This window comes from Salvelinus alpinus, chromosome 10, assembly GCF_045679555.1.
Source record: "Salvelinus alpinus chromosome 10, SLU_Salpinus.1, whole genome shotgun sequence".
NCBI classification, from domain to species: Eukaryota; Metazoa; Chordata; class Actinopteri; order Salmoniformes; family Salmonidae; genus Salvelinus; species Salvelinus alpinus.
The window spans coordinates 18,159,144-18,168,488 of record NC_092095.1 but is presented as its reverse complement, the minus strand read 5'-3'; the positions used below and the strand labels follow the sequence as shown (position 1 = coordinate 18,168,488).

Sequence of the window (9,345 nt, the reverse complement as noted above, 5' to 3'; positions counted from 1 at the left end):
TGGAGTACAAGTGTCTACTAGAGATTACTTTTGACAGTGTTACAGTAAAGAGGATCCGTCTCTGCCTGGGCAAGGGGTTGGAGACAGTGTTTGCAATATTCTCTAAACTCTGGGCCACTACAGGGTTGGGTTCTGGCTGTGTTTGTTTCAGGCATTGCCGCAGTGAATGTTCAAAATAGACATTTCTACACCCCTGGTTTCTGCTAGATATGACTAGGATGTGTGTTTGAGCATTAGACACTGACAGTTTGGCGTCTTTCCAAGGTCAGTGCAGTAACTAAGTGTTCCTCGCCGTAGACTAACAGACACACATCCCTTTCACAGAGAGAAGGTATGAGATGGAGGAGAGGAAAAGGCTGCATTTAAGTGTCTTGATGACATCATTCTGAAATGACTCCCACGAGAGACGGAGGATGAAGGGAGGTAAGGCATATGAAGTGATGCATGTTCGTAAAGCACTCCCCTCAACACACCATCATGATCCCCAACCGCACCTGCATTGGGGCCAGGGATTTCATTTCCCCTCTTAGCTCTAGAGAAATCAGTCACCACACAAATGTGCTCTGAAAATTTTAATTACACCAACATAAAACATTCAAACTACAGAGAACGCTAGGAATCCTAAGGTGTTGGATTAGCAGAAAAAAATACTACCACTACTAAAACGATGGCTTCAGATAAAACGTGATTTAAAAAAATCTAAACGGAACCCTAAATTAAGTTAGTACACATATGATTAGTAATGTTTAATGCCCCTTTTAATAGTAATCTGTCAGTAGTCACACCCCCCCCACCACCCAACTGCTGAAGTGAGAGACAGGCAAATAATTAAATTGACCCAAGTCTCTCACTCCCATCTTTCTATGTGTCTTGGGGCCAGCTCACTCTTCGGGGCCGGAGGACATCTTGAGGAGGGAGCTCTTGTCGATCTTGAAGAGCCTCCACCCCTCCTCCAGAGAGAGGTCAGCTGCGCCGCGACGCTTGTAGAACTCTATCGACGCCTGGTTGCCCTCGGCGACGATGAAGTGCATGCTGCTGCAGCGAGTCTTGACTGCTGTCTGAGGGGGAGAGAGGAAGGGAGGGCAGGTGTTAGCACACATGCACCTGACAGCGAGCCCCTCCCCCCTTCACAAAGCCATCCACATTTCCTGCAAACACCATCTTATACCTACAGCTCTTTTCCCAACACATTCATTGATCATTTCAACAGCAATAACCAAAAACGCACAGAATCAGCCTTTACAAAGAATAACTAATTGAAATGGGCTCTATGGGATTCTGTTTGAGGCACTGACCTAATCCTACAACAGGATTCTGGCAAGAGCCATGTAACTGACTGACAGCTCCCATCTAGTTGTTACCATGTTTGTACAGGGTCATAACTCCAAAGTTACTCACATGACTGAGGAGCTTGAGGATCTCTGAGCCGATGCCAAACCCTGGTGGAAGGATGACAGAATGAGATAATGGTTACTGGTCAGGACCGAGAGGAAAGAAAGGAGAAAGAGAGCGACAGAGTAGGAGGAATAGTTATTTTGCTTACCCCTGTACTCTCCCATGACAAAGAAGTCTTCCAGGTAAAGCAGCTTGCCAATCCAGGGGTCATATGTGAAGTAGTACATGGCAAACCCAATCACCACAGGACCTGGACACACAGAAGTAAACCCACACATAAAAACAAGCCAGATGTAATGTAACAACTCGTACCGGAGTTACCCCTAGACACTAATCCAAGGTCAGTTTAGCATTTTCCCTAAATGGTTAAGGGTGGTTAGGACTTAGGGGGGCAGAGCTGCTCATAGATCTATGGTTAAGATTAACTTGTACTTTCAGCAGTTAACTCAGTCTGGTTGCCAGGGGACTGTGTAAAGAGGAGATGTGTCAGTTGTGTTGTGAGAACTGACGCGTGGAGACGAGCTGTTCTAGCTCAGAGAAACTAACGGAAGTCGGTTAGCGGGTGTGTCATACAAGTGTGTCTGGCCTACATCGGAGTGACATCCACGTCATAACAGGAAGTAGGCCTAGACACTATACAAACCAGCCTTTCGATCAGAGAAATATGTGAGCGTACAGCAACAGTGTTTCAAACAAGACAACTGTCATACCATTATGTGTCGCATCATAACTATTGTAAGGAAATGGGTGTGTCTGTATAGAGTAAGGACAGTACAGTACTGTATGTACAGCACAAACTGGGCTAACAGGTTTCGGTTTAGGAATGGCATAGGGGAAGAAGCTACATACTAGGTATTCCCATGGCGCAGAAACATATGCATATGAGAGGCACCATTTCAGTCACACCCATCTGATAGTTTGCTATAATACTCGTATGTCACTCAGCATATCCATCCAATCCTCAGATGTGCAGGTGTGCTCCAGGGAATAGGTGGGATTATTTGAGATATAGAATTTTACCGTTGTTGCTCTGCTTGTCACTGGGGACTTCCGCCACGATGCAGTGGTAAAATGGATGGTCACCGAATCCGTCCTCGAGCAGATCTGTTATCACAAACGTTAAAAAAACGCCTTATAAACTCTGCATGCACTGCAGTCACACGGTGCCCGAGACAGAAATGCTTAGCTTTGATTCACACTCACCTTTCTCAGTCAGTATCACTTGATCTTCCATGTCTTCATATTTAGCCAGTTCCTGAACAGAAGAAACATTTCAGAATCAAAAACCAAGACCGGGTCAATAGGGAATTTAAAAGTCACTGAGATAACTGACCGTCAACGAAGAAAACAACGTTTAACGTTATAACCACATCAGATAAAAATTGGCTCTTTGCCAATGTAATAAAGGCAAAGGTACAAAACTACAGAGCGAACTGTGATACCTAATGATATGCAGCAGAAATTGTCGGTATTTGTCACCTTCAAGACAGACACATTTGCGGAGTCTCTCAATGCAGTCAAACAAAACGGTTTCGACTGGGCTTAGCCTTGCCAGGGCTACAAAATAACAACAAAGTATGGGTCAACTCCTTGTCAAAGTTTTTGGGGGTGAAGTTTTGGCCTACCTTTATGAGTCGCAGTATGTCAGGCACATCTTTGGGTTCAGCTTTTCGCAATTTAAAACGATCCATTTTCTTCTTTTACTCTTTTTCCCTTTTCTCACTAAACCTCTGTATGTGAAGTGAAGCAGGAGAAGTTTCTTCATTCGCGTCCCAGGAGTTTAAACCTCCGCAGTCAGTCTGGGATCCTGACGCCTATGTCGGGAGAGTTTTCATGCAGCAGAGACCTGTCTGGGTCGGATCAGCTGGACTAGATCGTTCTTTGTCTCTCACAAGGGTTTTATAGGAGCTCGTGGGGGTTGGGGCGGTTAACCGGAACTCGGTCATTTATGGCCAATTGGAACGAGGGATATAGGAGACGTCACGAGTTTCGCTGTTGTTTTCATTGGTTGTTTTCTCCGGTCACGAGATATTGACATCAAATTATAGTTTACTAACTGTATCTAGCCTACTCTGTATTTGAGCACGTTTTTAAATGTAATTGCTACATAGTGGAATTCTATATAATGTATTGAGTAGGAAAATTTAAAATAAATGTGTTAAATTTCGCAAAGGCCTTGACTACAGTGGAATGTAGTCACGGTCTGCACCTTGTTTCCCTTTGTTGAGGGAAAAGGTACTTAAGATAAGATGAGATTGTGTGATGTGTTGTTGTCTTACCTTGCTATCTTAAGATGAATGTACTAATTGTAAGTCGCTCTGGATAAGAGCGTCTGCTACATGACATAAAATGTGAAATGTACATGTGAAATGAAGGACCGGATGTTGTTACTGGATTGTAGCCAATGCAGTTCAGACTTTACTCTCAAGTGTTTGTAAATAAGGGGGTAGAAAGAGTACGAAAATATACTCAAGTAGAAGTAATGTTACTTTAATTACATTTGACTCAAGTAGAAGTACAATTACTGGTTAAAAAAAACGACTAAAGTAAAAAATAAATAGTAGCTCATTTAAAAATTAAATATACTATTAACTATACACTTACTGACTCACTCACTCATTCACAAACCCCCGCTTCCACTCACTCACCAGAGTTGGAGAGTACTGAAATATCCTACTCAAGTAGAAGAAAAGTTACTGAAAAATATTATAAGTAATATAAGTACTCAGAAAAGTTGATCAATTACTGTAACTAGAGTAGTTGTAATTAACTATGTTACACCTCTGGTAGCAAGTGAGGAAACATAGAATGATAATGAGCCCAGCCCGGAATAGCTCATTGAATGTGGAAAACTACTATTAATGACAAAGGCCTCATGACCCAGGCATAATGAGGAGATTTAGATGGTAATTACAAATGATCTACGTGATGGAGACAACAGATGTCTGATGTAACTCTCTAAATGATTGATGATTGATTTCCATTACCATTAGAATCTATCTACTGGCCAATATTACTCCTTTTTACATGTATTTATGTACAGTGCATTCGGAAAGTATTCAGACACCTTGACTTTTTCCCCAAAAAATGTATGTTACAGCCTTATTCTTAAATGGATTAAATTGTCCCCCCCCCCCCCCCCAATCAATCTACACACAATACCCCATAATGACAAAACAAAAACAGGTTTTAGAAATGTTTGCAAATTATTCTTTTTTTAATAAAAAAGTAAATATCACATTTACATAAGTATTCAGACCCTTTTCTCAGTACTTTGTTGAAGCACCTTTGGCAGCAAGTACACCTTCTTGGGTATGATGCTACAAGCTTAGCTCACACCTGTATATGGGGAGTTTCTCCCATTATTCTCTGCAGATCCTCTCAAGCTCTGCCAGGTTGGATGGGGAGCATCGCTGCACAACTATTTTCAGGTCTCTCCACAGTGTGTGTGTGTGTGTGTGTGTGTGTGTGTGTGTGTGTGTGTGTGTGTGTGTGTGTGTGTGTGTGTGTGTGTGTGTGTGTGTGTGTGTGTGTGTGTGTGAGTGCGTGCGTGCGTGCGTGCGTGCGTGTAAGTAAAGAAATAAAACAACAGTAAAAATACATTTTAAAATAAGAGTAGCAAGGCTATATACAGACACCGGTTAGTCAGGCTCATTGAGGTAGTATGTACATGTAGGTATGGTTAAAGTGACTATGCATATATGATGAACAGAGAGTAGCAGTAGCGTAAAAGGAGGGGTTGGCGGGAGGTGGGACACAATGCAGATAGCCCAGTTAGCCAATGTGCGGGAGCACTGGTTGGTCGGGCCAATTGAGGTAGTATGTACATGGATGTATGGTTAAAGTGACTATGCATATAAGATAAACAGAGAGTAGCAGCAGCGTAAAAGAGGGGTTGGGGGGGGGTTGGGGGGGGCGCACAATGTAAATAGTCCGGGTAACATTGGTTACCTGTTCAGAAGTCTTATGGCTTGGGGGTTAAAACTGTTGAGAAGCCTTTTTGTCCTAGACTTGGCACTCCGGTACCGCTTGCCATGCGGTAGTAGAGAGAACAGTCTATGACTGGGGTGGCTGGGGTCTTTGACAATTTTTAGGGCCTTCCTCTGACACCGCCTGGTGTAGAGGTCCTGGATGGCAGCCAGCTTTGCCCCAGTGATGTATTGGGCCGTACGCACTACCCTCTGAAGTGCCTTGCGGTCAGAGGCCGAGCAATTGCCGTACCAGACAGTGATGCAACCGGTCAGGATGCTCTCGATGTTACAGCTGTAGAACCTTTGAGGATCTCAGGACCCATGCCAAATCTTTTTAGTTTCCTGAGGGGGAATAGGCTTTGTCGTGCCCTCTTCACAACTGTCTTGGTGTGTTTGGACCATTCTAATTTGTTGTTGATGTAGACACCAAGGAATTTGAAGCTCTCAACCTGCTCCACTACAGCCTCGTCGATGAGAATGGGGATGTGCTCGGTGCTCCTTTTCCTGTAGTCCACAATCATCTCCTTAGTCTTGGTTACGTTGAGGGATAGGTTGTTATTCTGGCACCACCCGGCCAGGTCTCTGACCTCCTCCCTATAGGCTGTCTCGTCGTTGTCGGTGATCAGGCCTACCACTGTTGAGTCGTCTGCAAACTTAATGATGGTGTTGGACTCGTGCCTGGCCATGCAGTCGTGGGTGAACAGGGAGTACAGGAGGGGACTGAGCACGCACCCCTGGGGAGCTCCAGTGTTGAGGATCAGTGTGGCAGATGTGTTGCTACCTACCCTCACCACCTGGGGTAGACCCGTCAGGAAGTCCAGGATCCAGTTGCAGAGGGAGGTGTTTAGTCCCAGGTTCCTTAGCTTAGTGATGAGCTTTGAGGGTACTCTGGTGTTGAACGCTGAGCTGTAGTCAATGAATAGCATTCTCACATAGGTGTTCTTTTTGTCCAGGTGGGAAAGGGCAGTGTGGAGTGCAATAGAGATTGCATTATCTGTGGATATGTTTGGGCGGTATGCAAATTGGAGTGGGTCTAGGGTTTCTGGGATAATGGTGTTGATGTGAGCCATTACCAGCCTTTCAAAGCACTTCATGGCTACAGACGTGAGTGCTACGGGTCTGTAGTCATTTAGGCAGGTTGCCTTTGTGTTCTTGGGCACAGGGACTATGGTGGTCTGCTTAAAGCATGTTGGTATTACAGACTCAATCAGGGACATGTTGAAAATGTCAGTGAAGACACCTGCCAGTTGGTCAGCACATGTCCGGAGCACACGTCCTGGTAATCCGTCTGGCCCCGCAGCCTTGTGTATGTTGACCTGTTTAAACGTCTTACTCACGTCGGTTACGGAGAGCGTGATCACACAGTCGTCCGGAACAGCTGATGCTCTCATGCATGCCTCAGTGTTGCTTGCCTCGAAGCGAGCATAGAAGTGATTTAGCTCGTCTGGTAGGCTTGTGTCACTGGGCAGCTCGCGGCTGTGCTTCCCTTTGTAGTCTGTAATAGTTTGCAAGCCCTGCCACATCCAACGAGCGTCGGAGCCGGTGTATTATGATTAAATCTTAGCCCTGTATTGACGCTTTCCCTGTTTGATGGTTCGTCGCAGGGTATAGCGGGATTTCTTGTAAGCTTCCGGGTTAGAGTCCCGCATCTAGAAAGCGGCAGCTCTACCCTTTAGCTTAGTATGAATGTTGCCTGTAATCCATGGCTTCTGGTTGGGGTATGTACGTACAGTCACTGTGGGGACGACGTCCTCAATGCACTCATTGATAAAGCCAGTGACTGATGTGGTGTATTCCTCAATGTCATCAGAAGAATCCCGGAACATGTTCCAGTCTGTGATAGCAAAACAGTCCTGTAGTTTAGCATCTGCTTCATCTGACAATTTTTTTATAGACCGAGTCACTTGTGCTTCCTGCTTTCATTTTTGCTTGTAAGCAGGAATCAGGAGGATAGAGTTGTGGTCGGATTTACCAAATGGAGGGTGTGGAAGAGCTTTGTAAGCGTCTCTGTTTGTGGAGTACAGGTGATCTAGAATTTTTTTCCCTCTGGTTGCACATTTAACATGTTGATAGAGATTTGGTAGAACTGATTTAAATTTCCCTGCATTAAAGTCTCCGGCCACTAGGAGCGCCGCCTCTGGGTGAGTGGTTTCCTGTTTGCTTATTTCCTTATACAACTGACTGAGTGCGGTCTTAGTGCCCGCATCTGATTGTGGTGGTAAATAAACAGCCACAAAAAGTATAGCTGAGAACTCTCTAGGCAAGTAGAGTGGCCTGCAATTTATCACAATATACTCTACTTCAGGCGAGCAAAATCTAGAGACTTCCTTAGATTTCGTGCACCAGCTGTTGTTTACAAATATGCATAGACCGCCCCCCCTCGTCTTAGCAAAAATAGTAAAGGGCTTACATGTGTTACATATGTATGTTACAGGAGAAGGTCAATTTGTGCTGTTCTATCTTGCCGGTGCAGCGTGTATCCCGCTAGCTGAATATCCATGTCGTCATTCAGCCACGATTCCGTGAAACATAGGATATTACAGTTTTTGATGTCCCGTTGGTTGGATATTCGTGATCGTACCTCGTCTAGTTTATTGTCCAATGATTGCACGTTGGCGAGTAATATTGACGGTAACGGCAGCTTTCCTACTCACCTTCTGCGGATCCGGACGAGGCATCCGGCTCTACTTCCTCTGCGTCGCTTCCTTATGCGAATAATTGGGATGTCTGCCCTGCGGGGTGTTTGGAGAATATTGTGTGAGTCCTGCTTGTTGGTGTTGTTGAAAAAATCTTTGTCTAATCCGAGGTGAGTGATCGCTGTCCTGATATCCAGAAGCTCTTTTCTGACAAAAGATATGGTTGCAGAAACATTATGTACAAAATAATTTACAAATATCACAAAAAAAACACATAATAGCACAATTGGTTAGGAGACCGTAAAACAGCGGCCATCTCCTCCGGCGTTAGATTGGGTTCAAGTTTGAGCACTGGCTGGGCCACTCAAGGACATTCAGAAACTTGTCCCGAAGCCACTCCTTCATTGTCTTGGCGATGTGCTTAATGTTGTTATCCTGTTGGAAGGTGAACCTTCGCCCCAGTCTGAGGTCCTGAGCACTCTGGAGCAGGTTTTCATCAAGGATCTCTCTATACTTTGCTCCGTTCATCTTTCCCTCGATCCTGACTAGTTTCCCAGTCTCTGTCTCAGAAAAATATCCCCACAGCATGATGCTGCCACCACCATGCTTCACCGTAGGGATGGTGCCAGGTTTCCTACAGATTTGACGCTTGGCATTCAGGCTTAAGAGTTCAATCTTGATTTCATCAGACCAGAGAATCTTGTTTCTCATGGTCTGAGAGTCCTTTGGGTGCCTTTAGGCAAATTCCAAGCGGGCTGTCATATGCCTTTTACTGAGGAGTGGTTCAGTCTGGCCAATCTACCATAAAGCCCTGATTGGTGGAGTGCTGCAGAGGTGGTTGTCCTTCTGGAATGTTCTCCCATCTCCACAGAGGACCTGGAGCTCTGTCAGAGTGACCATCGGGTCCTTGGTCACCTCCCTGACCATGGCCCTTCTCCCCCGATTGCTCAGTTTGGCCGGGCAGTAAGCTCTAGGAAGAGTCTTGGTGGTCCAAACTTCTTCCATTTAAAAATTATGGAAGCCACTGTGTTCTTGGGGACCTTCAATACTGCAGACATTTTTTGGTACCCTTCCCCAGATCTGTGCCTCGACACAATCCTCTCTCAGAGCTCTACAGACAATTCCTTCGACCTCATGTCTTGGTTTTTGCTTTGACATGCACTGTCAACTGGGACCTTATATAGACAGGTGTGTGGCTTTCCAAATCATGTCCAATCAATTGAATTTACCACAAGTGGACTCCAATCAAGTTGTAGAAACATCTCAAGGATGATCAATGGAAACAGGATGCACCTGACCTCAATTCAAGTCTCATTGCAAAAGGTCTCGAATACTTATGTAAA

General features: G+C 45.0%; 1 protein-coding gene across 1 annotated transcript; it reads right to left on the bottom strand.

Annotated features, from left to right (window-relative positions):
- Window positions 1–559: 559 nt before the first annotated feature.
- Window positions 560–3,808, bottom strand: LOC139531606 (diamine acetyltransferase 1-like). The gene is made up of 6 exons (XM_071328215.1): window positions 3,021–3,808; window positions 2,599–2,650; window positions 2,416–2,499; window positions 1,544–1,645; window positions 1,399–1,439; window positions 560–1,058 (listed from the first exon to the last, which is right to left on the bottom strand). The coding sequence occupies exons 1-6, from the start codon at window positions 3,084–3,086 to the stop codon at window positions 882–884; spliced, it is 522 nt and encodes a 173-aa protein (XP_071184316.1). The 5' UTR covers window positions 3,087–3,808; the 3' UTR covers window positions 560–881.
- Between the last annotated feature and the right edge of the window lie 5,537 nt (window positions 3,809–9,345).